Genomic DNA, 24512 nt, shown 5'->3' with positions numbered 1-24512 from the left:
GTACACGTTTGATAAAGAAAGTAACTTTGTCTCATTGTGTCTTTATTTCTCCTGGGTCTTTTACAGAGTTTTCCCCCAACACAGTGTTTACTTCATTTTCTTCAGGTCCGATTTTAAATACAATCGAGCTGCTCGGTGATTCACCACAAAGTTATTCTGCTAGAGCGTCGGCAGGCGTAGTGACGTAAGAGTTTCAGCTCACGCTCTCTGATTTCTGTCTAAAGCTGCAAACACTCGGCAGGACATAAAAGTTTCTCTGCAGATCGCTGACGTTTCTCTGAAGCTGGTGAAATGGAACCATTTCTCAAACTGGGATCCAGGAAGGATGATTTTACTCGTCATAAACACCGACCAGTCTGAACCTTCACAACACGGGCGGAGTTGGTTTATACCAGTGAAACCAGCATTTTATATTATTTGACTGATTTCAAACTGCAGACAAAACTTTTATCATTTTTTTAAATGTTACTCAGCAGCCTGGGATGACTTTGATCTCACTGATCCAAACACATGTGCAGGTTTTACTACAGGACGCAGTGCAAACACGAGTGTAACGGCCTACAGTCATCCTGCTGTTGGACACAAACCTGTCAGCAAAGCTGCTGTGAGCAGATTCCTCGTTCTCTACATCTAACTGCAAAGATTGAACTGAAGGAAAAATTGCCTTCATCATTTACACAAATATGAAGAATAAACTCATCAAATGTAATTTTAAGAATCTTTTCATCTGTATCATTAACATCTTATGTGTGAGGCAGAAATGTGTGCACTGAACTGTAACCTGAGTTAGTATCAAAGGTCTTACGGCCGATTTGAACGTTTTACGCTTTGTTACATGTGAACGTCCTGGATCGTTTGGCTCGTAGGATTCACAGAGCAGGATTTGTTCCCAGCAGTTACTCTGCAGCGTTTGCTGTTTGCATCGTGGAAAAATCCTGCGTCTGCATCACAGGGCCAGTCATTAGACACAAAGGACTGATTAACATGAAACATTTCTCTGTCTCACCGAAAACAAGGGAAAACCCACCGAATAACTGAGAAATCATAAAAAGTTCCAGCTAATGTGACAGATGTGCTACAGATGTGCTACGTGTCTCCAGAAACCACAGCTCACTGCTGCTTTTCTGCAGACCTCTAACATCAAATAGTAATTCTAGAAAAATCCATCAAACCCGCCGGCGCTACTTTCTACTCGACCTTTCTGTGTGGTACACGGACATCTGAACTGAGATGTGTTTGTCTTACTCTGTAGGTGTACGCCATTCTGGTCAGCCATCCTCCACAGTCCAATGACCACCTGACTCCAACGCCCGTCTCCTACACCGCCGGTTTCTACCGAATCCCCGTGGTCGGCCTGACGACACGCATGTCCATCTACTCTGATAAGGTTAGCTCGGTCGGTCTGTTACAGCAGAGCGCTGACGGTCTGAGCTGCAACGCTCACATGAGGATCTGATCCTGGTTCTTTACACAGCTGTTTGCATCCATCACTGTTTTATTCGTCAGAGCCTTTCATCTTGGTTCTGAATTTTCTCCACTGGAATGAAAATCAGGAAAGTTCACTTTTATGCAGATGACATCCAGGTGTCCCAATCAGAAAACACACAGAACGAGTGAAAAATCACAAAAGGTGTCACGTCTGCAGAGGTGAACGGCGTGGAATCAGGTGAATGTGGACCCAGAATACAGACAAGGATGGAGGTGGATGATAACAAAAAGCGAGCCTTTATTTGGCTGAATAAGAGTTCAAACAAAAGCAAAGGAAGACAGGATAAAGACATGCTGTGGGAGAGAGACAGAGGTTAATAACAGATATGATTCAGTGCAGAGAGGTCTGTTAATACATAGTGAGTGAGGTAGAAACACCCAGTGCATCATGGGAATCCCCAGCAGCCTACATCTATTGCAGCATAACTAAGGGAGGATTCAGGGTCACCTGGTCCAGCCCTAACTATATGCTTTAGCAAAAAGGAAAGTTTGAAGCCTAATCTTGAAAGTAGAGATAGTGTCTGTCTCCTGAATCCAAACTGGAAGCTGGTTCCACAGAAGAGGGGCCTGAAAACTGAAGGCTCTGCCTCCCATTCTACTTTTAAATACTCTAGGAACAACAAGTAGGCCTGCAGAGCGAGAGCGAAGTGCTCTAATAGGGTGATATGGTACTACAAGGTCATTAAGATAAGATGGGGCCTGATTATTTAAGACCTTGTATGTGTCATAGCTGTGTGCAGGAAGGAAGGACCCAAAATGCAGGACTCACTGAGGCAAAGGTGAACTCAAAGGTCTTAATGCTCAATTCCAATTTCTTGATGAAATCCGATTGTTTTGTCTGCTTGTTCACACTACAAATAAAATGCGACAGCAAACGCACGTATTTTACATATTTGTTTAATATGTGCATTGAAGGACATGTCCTGGTCAAAAATGACTCCAAGGTTCCTCACAGTGTTACTGGAGGCCAAGGTAATGCCATCCAGAGTAAGAATCTGCTTAGATACCATATTTCTAGGCTTTTCAGCGCCGAGTACAATAACCTCAGTTTGATCTGAATTAAGAAGCAGAAAGTTAGCGGCCATCCAGGTCTTTATGTCTTTAAGACCTTCCTGCAGTTTAACTCATTGGTGTGTGTTATCTGGCTTCATGGACAGATAGAGCTGGGTGTCATCTGCATAGCAGTGTAAATGTATGCTATGTCTTCTAATGATGCTGCCTAAGGGAAGCATGTATAATGTAAAGAGAATTGGTCCTAGCACTGAACCCTGTGGAACTCCATAATTAACCTCAGTGTGTGAAGAGGACTCTCCATTTACATGAACAAACTGGAGTCTATTAGATAGATATGATACAAACCACTGCAGCGCAGTACCTGTAATACCTACAGCATGTTCTAATCGCTCTAATAGGATATTATGGTCGACAGTATCGAACGCTGCACTGAGGTCTAGCAGGACAAGCACAGAGATGAGTCCACTGTCAGAGGCCATAAGAAGATCATTTGTAACCTTCACTAAAGCTGTTTCTGTGCTGTGATGAGCTCTGAAACCTGACTGAAACTCTTCAAATAAGCCTCTGCAGATGATCTGTTAGCTGTTTGACAACTACTCTTTCAAGGATGTTTGATATAAAGGAAGGTTGGAGATTGGCCAATAATTAGCTAAGACTGCTGGGTCTAGAGATGCTTTTTGAGTAAAGGTTTAACTACAGCCAGCTTGAAGGCCTGTGGTACATAGCTGATTATTAGAGATAGGTTGATCATATTTAAGATCGAAGCATTAATTAATGGCAGGACTTCCTACCATAGGATATCCCAGTGCTCCCAGTGAACAGCGCTCTGGTTCCTCACCAGGTTTTATACACATGAAATATTCACACATTTTTCAGGTGGAGGCAGCTGCAGTAAGCCAGACTACATCTGTTTTGTTCTTTGTGTCCTTTCACTCAGCAGTACAGTGTTTGATAAACGTGTTAAGGAAGTATTGGCTAATCTTTTTATAGCAGCTGTTATGTTTCTGCAGACGATCATATTATCGCTTTTCTGGCTTTTGGTTCTGTAGAGCTTCTTCCTGATCTCTGGTTCGTTATGATGTCAACTCATCATACATGTGAAGGATGGATGTTTCTGGATAAAATCAAAGTAGAGTAAGAACCTGTTGGGTTAACCTCCTCCACCTCCTCTCGTGCAGAGCATCCACCTGTCGTTCCTGAGGACGGTGCCTCCATACTCCCACCAGGCACAGGTGTGGTTCGACCTGATGAGGGAGTTCAGGTGGAATCACATCATCCTGATCGTGAGCGACGACCACGAGGGCCGAGCCGCCCAGAAGAGACTGGAGACCCTGCTGGAGGAGCGTGAGACCAAGGTCAGCAAGGACACGCCCACATATGAGCTCATAGACACGGACATGCAGTCTCAATGTGCTGCACATCACGTGTGTGTGTGTGTGTGTGTGGGCGCACGTTATTCAGATGCAGGTTTGTGTAGTTTAGCTGCATGATAAATAATGAGCTGCTGTGTGAGAGGCCTTCATCCCTCCATCATCGCTCTGTAATTTCTCCAGGATTGCTACTTCATCGCTCCCTCATCCTTCCTTCATCCTTCCTTCGTCCCTCCTTCATCTCTCCTTCATCCTTCCTTCATCTGTCCTTCATTGTCCTTCATTAGCTTTAATATTCTTTCTGCCAGATGCTTCACAGCAGCTTCTCTTTCATCCTTTTTCTTTATTTTCTATTGTGTTCTTTTTCTTTTCTTATCTCCACCAAGAGGTTTTACAGGTTTTCTGTTTACATGGATCATAAAGAACCAGATGAGGCAGAATGATCGATCTCTGCTTTTATTTTCAGTAGCTGACCTGTGTGTAGCTGAAGCTGCTCACTGCCCCGGGTTTTTATGTTCTCAATAAACACCTGATGCCACACGTGATCCAAACCAGGATAAGAATCACAAACATGATCAAACATGACCTCCATGTGTGAAATGCAGATCCAGGAGGTTTTACTGACTAGACTGGACTGTGCTGGACTGGACTGGACTGGACTTTGCTGGACTGGACTGTGCTGGACTGGACTGGACTGTGCTGGACTGGACTGTGCTGGACTGGACTGGACTGGACTTTGCTGGACTGGACTGTGCTGGACTGGGCTGCAATAATAGCAATAATAGCAATAATATAGATATGTGAGTATATTACAGAAATGGGTCTATTATGGTATGTTATAATGTACACGGTATGAAGTATGTTGTGAATATTCTATAACTATAAGTATGTACAGGCTGTAGTGAGTACAAGCTATGTACAGGATATAAATATGAAAAACTATACAGAATATGAAATAAATAACTTTACAGGAATCTGAGTGTTACGTCCCCACATAAAAGTCTAGGCGATGAGGGTGGGGGACAGTAACAGTTAGATCCAGGTGGAATGAAAAGAACGCCAGGCAGAGGTATTTAACATAAAATAGATCTTTATTGTAGGCAAACACCTCAATAATCATATAAATGGCAACAACAAAAGGAGACAGCACCGCTGCTTTAATGAGAAATCAGGGAGATCAACCCAAAGTGGTAATGACCACTTCAACAAAGAAAGCAACAATAAGAGAGACTGAGGAGGAGCTTCTTCCTGCAGGCGATACGGTCTCTCAATCACACCACCACACAGTACTGACCCACACATACAGTTCTTACACACACACTGGACTTTCTGGACTTTGTTTTTGCACAACACTGGTCACTATATTCTTCATTTCCGGTTAATACTTGTACAGCTGCTGTTATTGTGTATATATTTATTTATATTTCTTCATACATTCTTATATAGTTCTATATTGTGTATTTTGTTGTACAGTTATTTTATTTTCAACTTTAATTTATATATTTTATCTTATTCTTCCCAGTTAAATTTACCCTTCATTCTAATTTGTGTTGTACAGTTATTTCATTTTTAACCTTAATTTATATTTTATTCCTTCCTAGTTAAATTTACCCTTTTTAATTTTTCATATTTATTTCCTATCTTATTCATAGCCTTTTCCTTTTTTGTTTTCTTTAGGTCACGAGCAGTTGTCCAAGCATTTCACTACATATCGTACTGTGTATGACTGTGTACGTGACAAATAAAATTTGAATTTGAATTTGAATTTAAGGCTTCAACAGAAAGAGACAGCAACGCTGCTAGCAAACAATATCCAGGCAGGCCACACAAACTAATGAAGGCCGCCGTCACTCATGGGCAATCACTGCTCAGTTAAACACTACTCACAAAGAGCCACACGCAGCAGGCTGTTCCACACCTAAGCCAGTAGCACACTCTGACCAGCACAGAGGAAATCCACCAGAAACCTCTCCCTCCTCTTCCACACTGCTCTTCTCCAGCTTATATCACCCCTAAGGGTAATTGGTTGTAACGAGAGCAGATGAGCAGCAGGTGTGACCTAAGGAGAAGGCAGGGGCAGAGAGAGACAAGGGGAGGGGCCAGAACGAAGGAGGAGGAGAGGGAGAAGACAACACCACGCCCACACATTCCCACAGCCTCCCAGGATGTAACACTGAGATATACAGCTATACAGAAATGGGAACTATGCAAGTTGTAAACAGTTGTAGGGTTAAAGATTATCAAATGTACAGAATGATTATTTACACAGAGCTATACAGTAGTGCAGTTAAGATAAGTGAGGGTGTAGATAGTTTCTACAGAGGCTATATAAAGTGCTGGTGGTTGTGAGTGGTGGTTCAGTCCATGTTATTATTGTGTGTTTGAGGGTACAGTTGTCCATTGTGGGTGTGTGTATGTTCAGTCCATGAGTTTAACGTGGGTCAGATGTCAGGAGGCAGAGTTCAGGAGTCTGACAGCTGTGGGGAAGAAGCTGTTCCGGTACCTGGTGGTCTTAGTCCGGAGGCTCCTGTGGCGCCTCCCAGAGGGCAGGAGGGTGAAGAGTCCATGTGATGGGTGACTGGGGTCTCTGATGATTTTCCCAGCCCTTTTCAGACACCGCTTCCTGTAGATGTCTTTTATGGCAGGAAGTGGTGCTCCGGCGATGCGCTGGGCAGTTTTCACGACCCTCTGCAACGCCTTCCGGTCCAAGGCAGAGCAGTTCCCGTACCAGACTGTTATACAGTTGGTCAGGATGCTCTCGATGGTGCAGCGATAGAAGTTCACCAGGATGTCTGAGGACAGGTGGTTCTTCCTCAGAGTCCTCAAGAAGAAGAGGCGCTGGTGAGCCTTCTTGACCAGCTTGGAGCAGTTGGTCGTCCAGGTGAGATCCTCGGAGATGTGGACTCCCAGGAACTTGAAGCTGCTCACACGCTCCACAGCCGTCCCCTTAATGTGGATGGGTGGATGCGGGTCAGCATTCCTCCTGTAGTCCACGATGAGCTCCTTGGTCTTCTCGGTGTTAAGCAGCAGGTTGTTTGTGTCGCACCACTCAGCCAGACGATCCACCTCCTCCCTGTAGGCGGCCTCATCGTTGTCACTGATGAGGCCAATCACCGTGGTGTCATCTGCAAACTTAATGATGGTGTTGGAACCATCAGCAGGTCTGCAGTCGTGGGTGAAGAGGGAGTAGAGGAAAGGGCTCATCACACAGCCTTGTGGTACACCGGTGTTCATTGTGATGGTAGATGAGCAGCGGTTATCCAGCTGGACATGTTGGGGGCGGTTGGTCAGGAAGTCCAGTAACCATTTGCAGATGAGGGAACTGATGCCCAGGTCTGTCAGTTGTGAGTTGTGAGGGGTGGATTGTATTGAACGCTGAACTGAAGTCTATAAACAGCATTCTGGCATAGGTGTTGTTGTTGTCCAGGTGTGAGAGGACAGAGTGCAGTGCGATGGAGACTGCATCCTCTGTGCTCCTGTTCCGGCGGTATGCGAATTGGTGGGGGTCCAGGGTGGGGGGGAGACAGGATTTGAAGTGTGCTAGGACCAGCTGCTCTAAGCACTTAGTGATGATGGGGGTGAGTGGTACTGGGCGGTAATCATTGAGGCTAGATGGGTTGGAGTTTTTGGGTATCGGGACGATGGAGGTGGATTTGAAGCAGGCCGGTACCACAGCGTGGGCCAAGGACAGGTTGAATATGTCTGTGAGCACTCCTGCAAGCTCCTCAGAACACGCTCTGAGAACACGCCCGGGGATGCCATCAGGGCCTGCAGCCTTGTGGACATTGATCCTGCTCAGCACCGCTCCTACATCGGTGGGGGAGAGAGTCAGAGGTTGGTGGTCTGGCGTCACGTCTGCTTTGGTTGTGGTTGTGGGGTTCCCTCGCTCAAAACGAGCATAAAAGTTGTTGAGCTCGTTGAGGAAGGAGACATCAGAGGATGCGGGGGAGGGTTTGGTGGTCCTGTAGTCTGTGATGGTCTGGAGTCCTTGCCACATGCGTCGGGGGTTGGAGTTGGAGAAGTGTTCTTCTACCTTCTTTTTGTAATGGTGTTTGGCTTTTTTGATGCCCTTCTTTAGATTAGCCCTGGCTGTGCTGCAGGCGTGTGCATCTCCTGACCTAAAGGCGGTGTTGCGGGCCTTCAGGAGGAGACGAACATCCCGGTTCATCCAAGGCTTCTGGTTGGGGTACATGGTGATCCGTTTCTGTGGTTTTGGAGATGTAATCCAGTACAGATGAGGCGTACTGGTCCAGGTCTGTGTGGGTGAACGTATTCCAGTCTGTGTTTTTAAATCTGTCCTGGAGCACTGCGTCTGTCCCCTCTGGCCACACTTTAATTGTCCTCACAGCAGGTTTCACACGTTTGCTGGACTGGACTGGACTGTGCTGAACTGGACTGTGCTGGACTGTACTGGACTGTGCTGGACTGGACTGGACTGGACTGTGCTGGACTGTGCTAGACCTGTTGGTCTGGACTGAACTCTAGACTGGTCATAATTTTAGACCTGCTGATCTTGACTCTTGGTCTCGACTTGCTGACCACAGTTCTGGACCTGCCCGTCTCGACCTTCGATTTTCTGTCTTGACCCCGGATGTGCTGGTCCTGACTCTGAACTTATTGCTCTTGAGTCAGGACTTGTTGGTCTTGACTGTGGACCCAGCAATCATGATTCTGGACCTGCTAGTCTGGATTTAGGACTGAATGGTCTTGACTCTGGACCTCCTGGCCATAATTCAAGCCCTGCTGGTCTTGACTGAGGACCAGCAGGTCTGATGTGCTGCAGCTCCTGAATGTCTCATGGTTTTCCATCACTGTGTATTGTTAGAAGATGAATGTTTTATTGTTGGAATACTTTTCTGTCTTGGTGGAGGTTTTTGGTGCTTTTTGTTTTACTTTCTACTTTTTCGTTTCTTCTATTTTTCAATCTTGAGTTGACTTTGAGTTCATTTTTTCCTCTCCTCCTCTTCCTGTCGCTCTCTCTCTTCCTGTCTGTCCGTTCACGTCATCCTTTCAGTTGCTCCTCCGTCTGGTTTCTCATCGCCTCGGCTCTGACGGAGTCGGAGTCATGCAAACACATCTCAGCTGCTTCTGTGGCAGCTGTCGACCTGACTGACTGTCAAAGCGACTCTCTCTGTGCGACTGACATGCAGCAGAGCTTCGACACGAGGGAAACCGCAAGAGTTCAGGCCAACCAGCACGTAAACTGGTTTCCCTGTTTGATGAGCTTCTGCTGTAAACATCACGACACCACAGTTAAAGGATTCAGTAAACACGCATCGCCAAATTTAAAATACATGTGCAGGATTTAATAAGTACAGAAACTTCAATTCAAGTCAATTTTATTTACACAGCAGTCGCCTCAAGGCGCTTTATGTTGTAAGGCAGACCCTACGATAATAAAACGATGCTTGTAACCTCCTTAGCTTCCCTGTGGTGTGGACACCAGCGCTGAGAGGTGGTCCAGCTGCTCGTTCATGAGAAGGCCTCAGAATTAGGAGCATGGAGGTCAACGCGGGGTCACGGGAACATGGAGTCAGCTGCCACAGAGGAGCATCAGAAACTGTTCTCCACCAGGTGGAGGTGTGTCAGGTTAATAGAAGAACACAGAAAGTGATCCCATTTTTCCCAGTTAACGACGGCTAACCAGTTTGTTCAAGTCAGAGGAAAGAATCGGCAAAACGGACATCAGTAGGTTTTTTATTGTGAGGCTTCAACCTTAATCCAGCTCAGAAGTTATTAAGCTGTTTCAACATTTTTATATGCTTATGATGTAAAACGCCTGATTAGTGATGTCGAGCGAGGTCGACGCTGTTTTTAATGAGTCCTCAGGTGAGTGAGAGCGCGAGTCTGCGTTTTGTTCACTGACAAAACCACTTTGTCTAATACAGTGGGGCAAAAAAGTATTTAGTCAGCCACCGATTGTGCAAGTTCCCCCACTTAAAATGATGACAGAGGTCAGTAATTTGCACCAGAGGTACACTTCAACTGTGAGAGACAGAATGTGAAAAAAAAATCCATGAATCCACATGGTAGGATTTGTAAAGAATTTATTCGTAAATCAGGGTGGAAAATAAGTATTTGGTCACCTCAAACAAGGAAAATCTCTGGCTCTCACAGACCTGTAACGTCTTCTGTAAGAAGCTTTTCTGTCCCCCACTCGTTACCTGTATGAATGGCACCTGTTTGAACTCATCATCTGTATAAAAGACACCTGTCCACAGCCTCAAACAGTCAGACTCCAAACTCCGCCATGGCCAAGACCAAAGAGCTTTCGAAGGACACCAGGAAAAGTATTGTAGACCTGCACCGGACTGGGAAGAGTGAATCTACAATAGGCAAGCAGCTTGGTGTGAAAAAATCAACTGTGGGAGCAATCATCAGAAAATGGAAGACATACAAGACCACTGATAATCTCCCTCCATCTGGGGCTCCACGCAAGATCTCATCCCGTGGGGTCAAAATGATCATGAGAACGGTGAGCAAAGATCCCAGAACCACACGGGGGGACCTGGTGAATGACCTGCAGAGAGCTGGGACCAAAGTAACAAAGGTCACCATCAGTAACACACTACAACGGCAGGGAATCAAATCCCGCAGTGCCAGACGTGTTCCGCTGCTGAAGCCAGTGCATGTCCAGGCCCGTCTGAAGTTTGCCAGAGAGCACATGGATGATACAGCAGAGGATTGGGAGAATGTCATGTGGTCAGATGAAACCAAAGTAGAACTTTTTGGTATAAACTCAACTCGTCGTGTTTGGAGGAAGAAGAATACTGAGTTGCATCCCAAGAACACCATACCTACTGTGAAGCATGGGGGTGGAAACATCATGCTATGGGGCTGTTTTTCTGCCAAGGGGACAGGACGACTGATCCGTGTTAAGGACAGAATGAATGGGGCCATGTATCGTGAGATTTTGAGCCAAAACCTCCTTCCATCAGTGAGAACTTTGAAGATGAAACGAGGCTGGGTCTTCCAACATGACAATGATCCAAAACACACCGCCCGGGCAACAAAGGAGTGGCTCCGTAAGAAGCATTTGAAAGTCCTGGAGTGGCCTAGCCAGTCTCCAGACCTCAACCCCATAGAAAATCTGTGGCGGGAGTTGAAAGTCCGTGTTGCTCGGCGACAGCCCCAAAACATCACTGCTCTCGAGAAGATCTGCATGGAGGAATGGGCCAAAATACCAGCTACTGTGTGTGCAAACCTGGTAAAGACCTATAGTAAACGTCTGACCTCTGTTATTGCCAACAAAGGTTATGTTACAAAGTATTGAGTTGTATTTTTGTTATTGACCAAATACTTATTTTCCACCCTGATTTACCAATAAATTCTTTACAAATCCTACCATGTGGATTCATGGATTTTTTTTTCACATTCTGTCTCTCACAGTTGAAGTGTACCTCTGGTGCAAATTACTGACCTCTGTCATCATTTTAAGTGGGGGAACTTGCACAATCGGTGGCTGACTAAATACTTTTTTGCCCCACTGTATTAGACAAAGTGGTTTTGCGGGCGGGTAGAGAGAGTCAGTAAACCATCCTTCTGCTGGTTGCGATGAATCGTCCCGCTGTGGTGCTGTGATGTTTACAGCAACTCGAAAGCAGCAAATGAAGATGGAGGCAGGAAGTAAGAAGCAGTAAAAGAAAAGGAGGATTTGTTTGTTAATGACAAAGCAGCAACGGCTCTGGGTCGGCATGTTTATATTTCTCAAAGCGTGAACACTTCATATTTTTCTACGGTTCAAAATAAGAAATGCAGAAAGAGACAGAAGAAATCCTCCAGAGTGCAGATGAGACTTTAGAAAAGTTTCAATGTGACTTTGTGTCTCTCAGTTTGAGTCAAACACCTTCATGAATATTGGAGGAGAGACTTTTTTAAGTGGGAGATGCATGAATATTACAGCACATTAGCTAAAGTCGGTGAACCGAGCGGCGGCGGCTGTCATGTGTTGTTCCTGCTTTAAATATCCGGCTTTAACAAAGCATGTAATACCCACCAGCACCAACAACCTGCTGTACGCCACACACATTTCAAAATAAAAGCCTGTAGCCAAGCACTTTAATTTGAAGTATATACATTCTTCCTACGTTGCACCAGATTACTTCTAATTAGGCGATTTGGTAAACATTAAGCTGCAGCCAAACTTACACATGTTTCCATGTGAGATACTGACAGACGACATAATACGATAAAAAAGAAAATAATCAACGAGCTCACATTAGGACATTCAGGACGTCAAGTTTTCTCTTCTTATCATTGTTGATGAAAGTAGGTGAACATGAAGAATCCAAGAAAAAACTGTTTAAACAGCCTGTTTGACCTGATTGGTTAATGACACGCAGGCTTTCAATGGAAACCAGGAAGAATCGCTTCCCTAACCTACAGATCCCGGACATGTGACCAAGAGGGAGTGACACACACACGCACGCACACACCATCCAACAAATCAGTGCGTTGTCATTGATCATGTTGTGTCTGATAGTGTTTGATGGTGAAGCCAGTGAACAGCAGTGATCTCCAACACGTCCTCGGTCAGAGGGAACTCGAACCGACAGGTGGACACCAGCTGTGGCTCACAGCACGCTGACAGCCCACACTCACTATCCTGTTGTTAAAAGTGATGACGTGTGAACAAACTACTCTGCGTTTATTAAGGCTGTTGTGTTTTTAACATATCTTGTTCTATTTAATCTCAACAAGCCCCTAAAAACAGTCAGTGATCACTGTGTCGCTAGCGATCACGTAGCACATCATTATATAGCAGCTAGCCCAACTTCAGTAACTCTACAAACGTCACTGCTGTTTAGTTTCCTGTCTTCATTTATGTTGAAGTGACAGCAGAGCTGTACGTTTGAATTCTCTGAAATCTCTCAGAACATGCTATATCATGTTTCGGTGGAAGCTAGCGAGCTAACTTCCTGCTAACTTCTAACTGAATTGAATAAATCCTGTTTTCATGGATGCTTGGATGTTAAACTTAATTGTTACACCTGGTAAAACAGCAACGCTGATCATTTTATTAAAGATGAAAGAATTTAGACAGTTTTTAACTCAGTGATGCTGCAGTGTTCGTTTGACTTTGGGACCTGAAGCAGAGTTTGGACCTGGAAACAGCTGATGGCATCAGACTAAAAGACCGGATAGGCTTAAAGTGAAAATGTGATTCACACATATCTGTTTATAGCTGAGTGCTGATATTATTCAAATATGTTAGTTTGTGCAGAAATATTTATTACATTTCATTTCTTTATTAATTTCACACATGGTTCAACAGTGTTTCGTTTCCTACATACAGAACCTCCTTCCCATTAATATGACACAGCACCCGTGGGTGAAAAGGAGCAGCAAGAAGAATAAACTCTTGTTAGCGCCTGCCCCCTATCTGCAATCCAATTATTCTTACAAGAAGGCGCCAACAACCCCTAAAAAACCCTCTAACATGTATTTTTATGTAACAATGCAAAACTAAACAACAAATCAGTATAATCACAATATGCAGCATTAAATGGCAATGAAATGTTTTCCTTCCACATTTAGCCCAAATTACTTTCATGTTCTTCATATTGATTTATCCTGTTAAGTATGTAACACTTTTAAAACGGTGCATCTTGAGATTATCTTCAAGAGATTCTTAGACCTTTAACTGTCGGACACATTTGCCTTTGTGTGGTTTTAGCAAACTGATGCTTAAAGTCAAACTTCCTTCTACTGTCCCCACTTCCTGAACACAATACAAACAAACTTTGTAACTTAAGAGGTAATGTGTTATTTCTTGCCTTGCACATGAATAATAATGTCTGTAATTTCACTAAGTCTTCAAATTTCAACAATTTCGATTTTATAAACAGATTATTTGTTTGTTCTCTATATTTAACATTATGAACCATTCGTACCACTTTCTTCTGTAACAAGTATAGAGCATTTATTTTAGTCGCATATGAATTCCCCCACACCTCAGCACAATAACTGAGATAGGGGGAAATTAGTGCGAAATATAAAATACGCATTGCCTTATCTAGTATATCTCTGACATTACCCAGAAATATTTTTAACCATCTTTTTTCTAACATGTTCAATATGAGATTTCCATTTTAATTTATCGTCCAATACTACCCCCAAAAACACAAACAGTAGCAGAAACACGCTGGCCGTTATGGGGAGGAGTCTAAATGTCGTGTTTCTGATATCTTTTGGCTGCCTACAACATGTTTGTCCCAGAGCAGCCACCGTAGCTAGGATTATGCACTGGATTAGAAACAGAACTCAGCTGACTGCTACTGACGTCTAGTGGTGAGGTTTTCCACACTGTACTTTTAATCTTGGAAAAGATTTTCCGTATGTGGGATCTGATCCTCTGTCTTATCTTTGGAGCGCCTTTACTCTGTGACATTGAAACTTTCGTTGCTTTGTATTTTGGAGGTTGGGTTGTATTTTGCAGTTGTGGGTCTGAAGCTGTGATTCTCCGTGCAGCGGACTGGGCTCAGGTGTAAAACAGTAACAAACCTGGACGTGTCATTAGGTGTGTGCAGGTCGGTTGAAGCGCTCTCAGAGCGAGGCCGTGCTGTTCGGGGACTTTGCGCACGGATGTAAATTTAATGAGATTAACATTTGGAGCGGATCGAGTCGAGGACTAATGGGACGCGCCGCCGCCACAGCGGATTAACATCACAGGAAGTTTGCAGAGAGGGAAGTCTGAGTGTGGATAAAATGAGACCGAGCTGGGTTTGTGGTGAGGTTCAGGCTTAGCTCTTCATCCTGAGGAGCCGAAGCGACGAGTGCTTGATCACGGCTGAGCTGTGAAGTTCGACAGGCTTCTGAGTCAAAGCGTCTCTTTGTTCTCTAAAAATAAAGCGTCTGCGTTCACGCCTGCAGGCAGGCTTCAGGAGCGATTTTACACGTCAGACTAAATATAGCGAGCCGGTCACGGCTCCGCAACAGCCGTTATAATTAGCACCTGTTCTTTAATCACAGCTCAAAATCACAGCCTTCATGCATGAGCCTCCGCTGTCTATGTTCTACTGAAAGCACTAACGATGATGTCATTACTGATATCAGGGAGGAAGCGTCTACGGGTCATTCTAGGACTGCAGGACAGTTTAACGTACAGGAACAGATGCTTTATTACATCCCGATCTTTGTTCAGAAAAAACAACATGAAACATGATGAAACGGAGAAAGTCATCGCTTAATTAAAAGTACACAGCAGCGGGGTTCAGGAAATGAGAATTGGACTCATTTTCAAACCTCTGTATGTCTGAAACCATGCAGTGCAGGCATTCTGCTCCTCAGCAGGCTTCCAGAAACTGGCCAATCAGGAACAAATGTGCTTTTTAGGAGCAGGGGGTTTGAAGAGGTTAAGGGGAAACAGCTGATTAATACGTGTTTATACCTTTAGATAAAACCAGAAGGTTATAGTTTATCTCAGGGTGACTGGTTTCCTCTTCATTCAGGGAGTTTTGGGTGATAATGGCCATCCTACGGTTGATATCCTGACATCACTGCTTAGAAAACAAATCACTCCATTTCATTTTGTTAAAACTTACACCTTCAGCACAGCAGTGCTTAGAAACCTCATCCAGATGTTACTGGTTAACACGTGCCGCTGTTGTCCACACACCAGGGGGCGCTGCACGCTGAGGTTATTATTAAAAAGAAGAAAAGTTCGAACTGGACGCAGGTCGACAGACCGCTGGGCAGACTGCGATGTGTTTGCGTCCGACTCCTGCAGAAGAAATCAATCATTTATTGGATGCTTTGCTACCCCCCCCCCCCTCCCATTTTTCTGACTGTCTATAATCTTCTTCTGTGTCTGCATATTTTCTCTGTGCACATTACCCATCAGACTAAAAACAGGAACTATGAAAACCTCGACCAACAGAACTTTGACTTCAGGAGAACACCCAAGGTATAAACTTGCATGGTCAAATGATGCACGCCGCCCAACCAATCTCTGAGCTCGCCCAGTAGTAGCCAAACACCAGTCAGCCCCGCCCGCCCAGAATCCAACCCGGCTCCAGAGATAGACTCTTATCCTGGTGGCACGTCTTTTCTCCACCATCTCTTTTCTTTCTTTTGATTTTTCATGATTCCTGCACATCGGGAATGGGTTTACACTCGCAGGAGAGACGCCCTTCCTCTTCCTCCCCCCTCCTCATCCCCCTCCCCCTCCCCGAGTTTTTCCTTGTGAAGGGTTGCATGTGGCCAGGCTGACGCGTGGCTCTGTCTGCAGATTATCGAGGAACACCGCACACCAGGATCCTCTCACTCCTCTTTTCTTTTTCTTTTTGGAAATGAATCACTTCTCCTCCCCGCCTCCCCTCCTCTTCCTCCCCTCCTCCCCCCCCCTCCACTTGAATCTTTTTTTTTTTTTTTTTTAGTTTGCAGTTGCATCAGTGCGCTCTAACATGCACGTTCCCGATTGGTTGGTTGGTTGGAGTCTTGAAAGCGCCTCAGCTTGCATGTGCCACCACACCACGCACAACTTTTTGCCCCTCCTTCTTTGTATTCCAGCTTCGACTTTGAGTTTTCTTTAGTTCAGCAGATCTTGAACACTTTTTGTCTCCATTTTTTGCTCCCGTCCCTCCTCCCCTCCTCCTCCTCCGGTGGTAGCGTGGGTGAGAGGAAGCATGGTCAAGGTTGGGGTTGTGGGTGGTTGGGGAGGGGTTGTGGATGTGGAGCTAACGATGGCTGTCCTGCGATGTGTTCTGTGGTGTTTTGTTCTGCCGTGTTTCTCACTGTCCCTCGGTGTTACCGTCCGTCCACTGTGTCCATCTGGTGGTCCTCCAGGCTGAGAAGGTGCTGCTGTTCAGCCAGGACACCAACATTACCGCCCTGCTGCTGGAGGCGAAAGACCTGGAGGCCCGAGTCATCATCCTCTCTGCCAGGTTTGTGTGGTTTCCATGATGGTTTCTGATTGGATGATGTTGTGGCTTCCACAGTTAGGCTGTATCAGGGTTAGGACACTGGTCACAGTTTAAGTTGTTCTTGCCATGACTTTGCAGGAACTTTGTGACTAAGCCATCAGCAAGTGTTGGACTGAATCTGTGTATCCCCAACAGGTAAAAGTAGCACCTGCAAATGTTGTGTAAAAAGATCCATGTAAACGCGAGTAGGACGTACAAGGTCTAAAGATTAGCCCTTAGTCTGATACAACGACAATCAGCCTCTATCGTCTGATGAAAGTCAGACTCTTCTGCACAAAACACCAGCAGCGATTCCAAAACTGAACAAGGCCAAAGTCTGAAGGCCACGGCCCGAGCTTCAGCTCATCGTGAGGTGCTAAGATAAGATAAGATTAGATAAGATAACTCTTTATTGTCATTGCACAGTCATACATAGTACAGTAGTACAATGAAATTGGAAAACTGTCCTACGTCGGCACTACATATAACACAACACGACACGATACGACACATCACAACGCAACACAAACAACACAACACAGTATATTAACTTAGTAATAAAAAAAGAAGAAGAAGTGTCAGGTCAGCTGTTAGCATTGATCAGGGCTGTTGTCCTGTTGTAAAAACTGTCCTTGAGTCTGGTTGTTTGGGACCTCAGCAGCCTGAACCTCCTGCCAGACGGCAGCAGCTTAAACACCCGGTGTCCTGGGTAGTTGTTGGTTATGGACCTGACGTTGGAGAGGAAAATACTCAGAGGCGGTAGCTTAAATGGCTGTTTCTTTAGCCGTGCTAGTGGGCCCGCCCTGCAGCCACGCTTTTGCCTCCTTTGTTTAATAATAATAATAATAATAATAATACATTTTATTTAAAAATAGCGCCTTTCAAAGCACCCAAGGACACTGTACAACAGATAAAAACACAAAAACTGGAAAACGTTTACGTTTCCTCTTTGTCTTGCCGCTGGGAAGAACCAACCACGGAGACCCTGGAGCTCTTATTATGTCCTCGGGAATGCTGTGAAAGTGGTGGTCAGTCGATGTACTGAGCTGCAGTGTTTCTGGTGCTGTGGTGCAGAAAAACTGACTGCACTGAGGTGAAATCAGCCAAACCTTCATCAGGTCTTTAAAGAGACGTTTGGAGCTCGAACAGAAGAAGTCAGACTGTGCGTCCACAGGCGTGTTTGATATGTTGCTTTCCAGAGTGTTGCCAGGTGATTGATGACTGGTTCTTTGACCTGTTTGTGTCAGCCACAGGTGAGTGCTTACCTGCTGTGTGTTTGTGTGTTTGCAGTGAAGACGAAGCTGCGCTCGTGTACAAAGCCGCCCGGCAGCTCAACATGACCGGCTCCGGTTACGTCTGGCTGGTTGGAGAGCGGGAGATGACCGGCAAAGCTCTGAGTGAAGCTCCAGACGGTACGTCCGTCTCTTACCTGCTCTTCCTCCTTTCTTCCTCTCTGTCTGTCTGCAGCTCTTCTTCCATCCAACTGACAGCAAAGCTCGAACAGAAGGAAAATTCACAAGAAAGCAGTCACCTGTCACCTGCAGAGAGGAAATAGATCAAACTGCTCTTTCTTTGTTCCTGTCATCATCAGTCGGACATATTTAACCAAATACCAAATGCTGCTTCAGTTCACGAAAAATCAGACCTCTGACAGTTAAACACGGTCCAACTTCTCAATAAAAGTTCACTACACCCACTACACCATTATATAGGATCAGGATCAGATCACATCATCAGTTAACAACTAGATCCTTCCATCCATTTTCTTCTGCTTGTCTGGGATCACGGGGCAAGGTGTTCTTGGGCCAGCCCAGAGATGGAGTCTCTCCAGTGGGCCTCCTCCCCGTGGGTAATGCCCATGTGAACGGAGGCATCCTTGTTAGATACCCGAACCACCTCAGCTGCCTCCTTTCAATGTGGAGGAACATTGGCTCTACTCTGAGCCCCCCTCGAACGATGGCACTCCTCACCCTGTCTGTAAGGGGGAGGCCTGCCATTCGAGCTCATTCGACAATCGACAGTTTTGCTTTTACAGCCAACTCATGAACAAGACCCGAGGTGCTTGGGGCAGTAACTCGCCTCTTACTCCACCCTTTTCCAGCTGAGGACAATGGCCTCAGACTTGGAGGCAATGATTCTCATTCCCACAGTTTGACACTCGGCTGTGAATCCACCACCTGATGACCCAACAGAACCACATCATCTGTAAAAAGCAGAGACGAGATTCTGAGACCTCCAAAGTAAAATCTTTCAGCCACTTGGTTATGCAATTCAATTTTAAATTCAAGTAAATTTTATTCATACAGCGATAGACCCTACAATAATACATACCGAGAAACAACACCTCGAAATTCGAAAGACCTCTAAAAACCAAACACCCCATACTCCTGAAGCGCTGTTCCCACAGGACACTCTAAGGGACGTGTCCTTCTCCAGGTCCAAGTGTCTAATCGATTGACGCTTCCATAATCAACATATCATCATCAACATCAGCAGCATCCCGGTCCTCTTCATCGTCCATAAAGGCTGTCCCGAGGTCCTGCAGTGGGGACGCTCACATCGTCGACGGCTGCTCTGATGTTGGGCAGCGGTTGCGAGGGTGTTGGGCTGCTGAAAGATGAAACCAAACAGAGAGGTTCTACGTAGCTTTAAGAGCTCGGCCGGGTTTGAGTTCAGAAACAGGAAACATCTCCTCAGAAAGCAGCCAGAACGACAGGCACTGCCTGAGACTCGGTTGGAGATGTTCGGAGACAGAAGAGGCTCGGGGAACTTTGACAGCGTCCCGTTAGAGGAGCGTTAGAGCGCTTTGAGGCTTGTGTCCTCTAACGTCACGTCCTCTAGTGTAAAAGTGTCGGTCCACAGAGCGGTGCAGGCAGGTCGGGAGTCAGCGAGCTCTCAGCGTCATCATTCGATCCGATGTTAAAACGGTTGGATGGAAGCACAGCTCTCTCTCTCTGTGTCTGGCACTGTTTCTAGTAGGTCTCAGATGAAGGAAGCTACTCTTCATCAGTCTGTTAGCTTCTCAGTGTCCTGGTGTGTTTTCTCTCTCTCTGGTTTCTTCGGAGTGCCGGTTGAATGTTTAAACATGGCGAGCGTGGAGGCGTGTTTAAAGGTTCTTAACCGCTCCCTCCTCTCCGGGCTCATTGTAACTGTGTGGCTTTAAATGTGTCTAACATCTTTTTGTTTGTTTCATTTCTATAGTGTGTGTCGTCCGCCCGCCCGCCCGTCTGCCCATTCTCACAGTAACAATAACATGCTGCTAAACAGGGGTGGGAGGGGCGGGCTTAATGATTCAGGTGTGGGGGGGGGGGGGGGGGTAATAAACTGCTAATGTTGCTGCGGTAACCGTGACGTGTGTCCAATCAAACACTGGTAAGATGCCGCCCTTGCTTCCTGTTACCTGCTTGATGCTTTGCCCTTTGCAAGTGGCCAATAGAGGCCACGCCCATGGCAACGTGGAGCCAGGGGCGGGGTTTATTCAGCTAATTACTCAGTCAGCCAGTTCACACGTTTATCTTCGTACTTCAAAAGTATGCGGACGCCCTTTTAACGCACAGAATGGATGTAAAAGAGCAGGAACTCATCGGGAAGAGGTCAGGCGATTGCAGGTTTTATTGCACACAATAGAAAAGATGAAGCTATTCACTGTCATAGCACAGAGGTCAACAGGTCAACTTGACATGAATTTAACATTTCAATGATTATATTAATGAAAATCTGATAAATGAATAAATCAGAGTTGCTGAATGTTGGAAAGAAAAAGCCGAGGATACGTTCTCCTGTCTCTGCTGCTCGTTTCGTTCATTTATTTGAATTAGCATTTGTCATTATTAGTCGGCTAAGTTAAAGTAAATAAAATGAAGCTGTTAGATCCATTGTGTGGTATTATCAGTATAATCAGGGAATGAAAATCTGACAGCTCGAACTAGACGATGAAGTGAAAGGAACAAGCAGATGAAGGCCAGCAGACAGGTGCTCGTGTTCTAATATTGCTCTGAGTTCACCTAATGAACATTAAATAAGTGCACATGTTGGAGTTTTGTCCCTGACATGATGCTGTAGTTAACGTGGCGTCCTGGTCCTGGTCGTGGCGTTCCCCTCTGGCTGCTGGGTAATCGGCTCCCCGCTCTGTTGCCATGGCTTTTTGTTTCTACAGACATCCTCACCGGCCGGCCCCTGCACTCTTAAGAGACGATGCGTGGCTTTTTCTTGACATCGCGTCCTCCGAGTCGCTGATGTGTCAGAAAAACGATCCATCCTTGCCTTGAAAGTGCAGCGAAACCGCACTCTGAAACGATCCACAGTGGGTTTGTCTCTGCTGCACGAGGGTGGGGGTTTCTTTTCTGGGTGGACCGTTTCAGCTCAGCAGAGATGCTAGATCGTTTCTGCTTTCCACCAGAAACAGTCAGAGGTCATATCTCTGAAACAAACAGCTTGAAGCTTTTTAGCCTTAATGAGAAAACTAAATGTTGCAGCAGCCTGACTTCCTCTTAGTAGAAAATCTCAGATCTGCAATATTTTCCTTTCACGTTATTACTTGAGGAGGAGATTTTCCTGAAACAATATCGTATAATTTGTGTGACAGAAGCATGAGTGGAAATGCTCAAGCTGTAAAACAGTGTTAGTGGTTTTAGCCCCAAACAGCAGCCGTGTCCATGTTAGCGTACAGGCTCAGTCACGGATCAAACTTGGCCGCTGCAGCGAGCCTGGGCTAGATAAAACACAAATCAGCTGCATGTAACAGCGAGGTAGATTATAACCTTCATCCTAAACTCTTCTGTGGGTGGGGCCTACACAGGATTGGGCAGAATAATGTGATCAGCTGTAACTCAAATCTCAGCGCACCCGTAATACCAGCGAGAGCATCTGCAGGCCTGCTTTATATCAGATGGTACAGGTGTTTGCATTATTGTGTCCACCCTCCTGAAACGATCCCCTGAAAAGAAACGTGTGGAGCAGCACTGCGACGTTCTGGATTTTGTTGGTGTTTTTCTTCACGGGCTCCTGTTGCACTATGAGGGAAATGTTTGTGCAGCTGCATCGGTCTGCAGGCAGCGGCGGCACAGGCACGCTTCCCCTTTAGCTTTGTTTATGGAAGAGAGGCGGACGTGTCGGGCTTCCTAATTGTGTTGCTGCCGTCAGTGCTCGTTATCATTAGAAACAGCTTCATCGGCTCAGCTCCAGCTCTGCTTTTATGTTGCACTAGAGCAGCCGCTGGCCCTCAGGTCATCATCTATCTGCAATAAGTTGTCTGTTTAAGGCTCGTGTGCTAAAAAACGTTCTCTTTTTTTGATTGGCCAGCTTCAGGAAGTCTACCAAGGTCCCTCAAGTATGCATCGTACTTAGAGGACGTGTTTATAATAAGTGAGAATATATACAGACCTGAAGCAGAGTAGTCTCAGGAATAACACAGATTATGTTCTCACACATTTGGCTCATTATTTGAAACTTGTTTCACATGAAAAGTTGAAATTATGATGTATTAGCTTTCCTGCCAAATGTTTTGAAATTTCAGCTAATTGTTAGCATAGCATTTCAAAAAAATAACAGTTTGTTAATGTTAGCGTAATGTAAGTTCCCAACAATATTAGTTAGCAATTCCATTTTAGCCAAAGGTTTTTAGTAAGGCATTTATAAAAAAAGTTTAGTAACTAACTTGATGGTTAGCTATAGTTCATTTGCGAGATGCTAACACTGTCCGTTAGCTTTTACTTATGGTTCATTTGTGAGATGCTAACACTGTTCGTTAGCTATTACCAGTAGATTTTGGGGGATGCTAGCACTGTTAGCCACCCGTTTTGGCCCAGCTTGGAGACAGATGCAGACACTTTACGCAGCATGACGAGTTTGCGCTGAAGGAAAACACCACACACTCTTCATGACGTCTCAGTGAGGCTTTTCTGCTGAGACAAACGCTGTGATTGTCAGAGTGAACTCCCAGCATGCAGTTTGGTCGTGATGAACACTGACCTGACGCCTGAAGCCCCGAGTGTGTGTTTGAATTACACTGATGCACTGTGTAATTACATCAGCTGAATGAAAGTGTGTGCGAGTGTTTAATTAACATGTGTGTGTGAATGAGGGCAGCTTTGAGTCTGCAGCCTGTTTAACTTCCTGCTGTGTGTGCGTGTGTGTGGGCACAGGCCTGCTGGGCCTCCAGCTGATTAACGGTAAGAACGAGTCGGCGCACATCGCGGACGCCGTGGCCGTGGTGGCGCAGTCTCTGCAGGAGCTGTTTGAGAAGGAGAACATCACTGAACCTCCACGGGGCTGCGTGGGAAACACCAACATCTGGAGGACCGGGCCACTCTTTAAACGGTTAGTACCACCCACGGCTGCAGGTCAAAGATTCTGTGGTTGGTCATTAGGAGGCATGGTGCACTACACTTAGGAGATGTGCTTGTTTTTCTCGTGGGTCTCTCGCTGCCGTTCCTCCACCTTGTTTGATGCAAATGCTACGTGACGCTGTGCGTGTCCCACTTTAGCCCGTTTAGGTTGGATTATCTCAGAGCGGACTGCTGAACACAAAAGTGAGAATAAGAGGGAGGCGCTGATCTGATCTGGATTCATCTTCAAGTCTGACATAACTGGGATAATAAGTGTCTCCTCCTCTCTGTGTGACCCAATCAGTCGCTCTGAATCAGGATTGTTTATGTTGCAGCTGATGTGACCTGGTGTCGCCTCAACTTAACATACAGAGGTGGGTCGAGTATCCAAAAATTGTACTCAAGTAAGAGTAGCATTACTTTAAAATATTATTACTCAAGTAAAAGTGAAAAGTAGTCGTCAAAAAAGTTACTCGAGTAAGAGTAAAAAAGTACTTGGTGAAAAGACTACTCAAGTAGCGAGTAACTGTTTGAAATGTCAGATTTATTTTATAAATAAATGCTATCAGACAAACAAAAATAAATAAATATACAAATCTTAGTATTTTCAACAGGAATATATGTAAAAACATCAAAATAAGGCACAATGATTCTAATTTCCAGGTTTCAGTTTTTCCACAACATAAAGCTTTTTTCACCAATACCTGCAGTAAATAATATAAACATATAAACAGTGCAAACAATTTCCACTGACTAGATATGCTGTGAACTTTATATTCATTGTTGCTCCAAATGGCACAGCAGCCTCAGAGACAACAGAACGAGGCAGCTTCAACATATGTTCATACAAGCCAGCTCAGTTCACCATAAGTTGTATGGGTGTGCATCTGTTTCTGCATATTCAGCAAAAATGTGCCCTTTCTTCACTCAGTGAGGTGATGGTTCAGCTTCAGCAGCAGTTTGCTCTCAAGGTTCTTTCTGTGAAGCTGTGACTGTTCAGCAGTGAACAGGAGTCCTGCATGACTGAGACGTCCTTCACAAGCTCCAGATGCAGGAAGAGCTGTATTGACTTTGATCGACAGCTTCTTGATGTGAGGAACGCCATGCAACAGATCCACACCTCTGATCTCTGGTCATTATAGTGCTGTATACACTGCCAAGCTGCAGATGTTTGGCAAGAAGATTCAATCACACTGGAGATGTTTTTACTAACTCTTGTAGAAAAACAAAATCCTGTCATTCATGTCCCGCACAAACAGTTTGCAATAAATTCCAGATTAAGTTTAAAATAAGAATGCGTGTAAGGCTGAGCAGTGCTCGCCAACAGATCCTCCTGTTTGGCTGTTACTCTGGGGAAAGACGAGAAAGACGGTGATGGAAGCGCGACTGGAGCTGCGATGTAGCCTATATAA

At 45.3% G+C, this 24512-nt stretch overlaps 1 protein-coding gene across 6 annotated transcripts in view; it reads left to right on the top strand.

Moving 5' to 3' along the window:
* Positions 1-24512, top strand: part of grin1b (glutamate receptor, ionotropic, N-methyl D-aspartate 1b) — a 69204-nt gene that overhangs the window by 11107 nt on the left and 33585 nt on the right. For 4 of the 6 annotated variants that reach the window (XR_003273970.1, XR_003273972.1, XM_026186175.1 and 1 more), the window contains exons 3-8: positions 1253-1387; positions 3681-3857; positions 15715-15777; positions 16659-16756; positions 18065-18186; positions 22918-23092. Coding sequence is in view for 2 of the 6 variants with exons in the window: in XM_026186175.1 (XP_026041960.1) it covers positions 1253-1387; positions 3681-3857; positions 15715-15777; positions 16659-16756; positions 18065-18186; positions 22918-23092 (770 nt within the window). In the remaining 4 variants the exon portion in view is untranslated. Of the gene's footprint in view, positions 1-1252; positions 1388-3680; positions 3858-12969; positions 14163-14310; positions 15778-16658; positions 16757-18064; positions 18187-22917; positions 23093-24512 lie in introns of those variants that run through there. The other 2 variants (XR_003273971.1, XR_003273973.1) reach the window with 2 other exon arrangements.

This window comes from Astatotilapia calliptera, chromosome 12, assembly GCF_900246225.1.
Source record: "Astatotilapia calliptera chromosome 12, fAstCal1.2, whole genome shotgun sequence".
In the NCBI taxonomy this organism is placed as follows: Eukaryota; Metazoa; Chordata; class Actinopteri; order Cichliformes; family Cichlidae; genus Astatotilapia; species Astatotilapia calliptera.
Note: the sequence above shows the minus strand (reverse complement) of the source record. Positions and strands in the feature narration are given on the sequence as shown.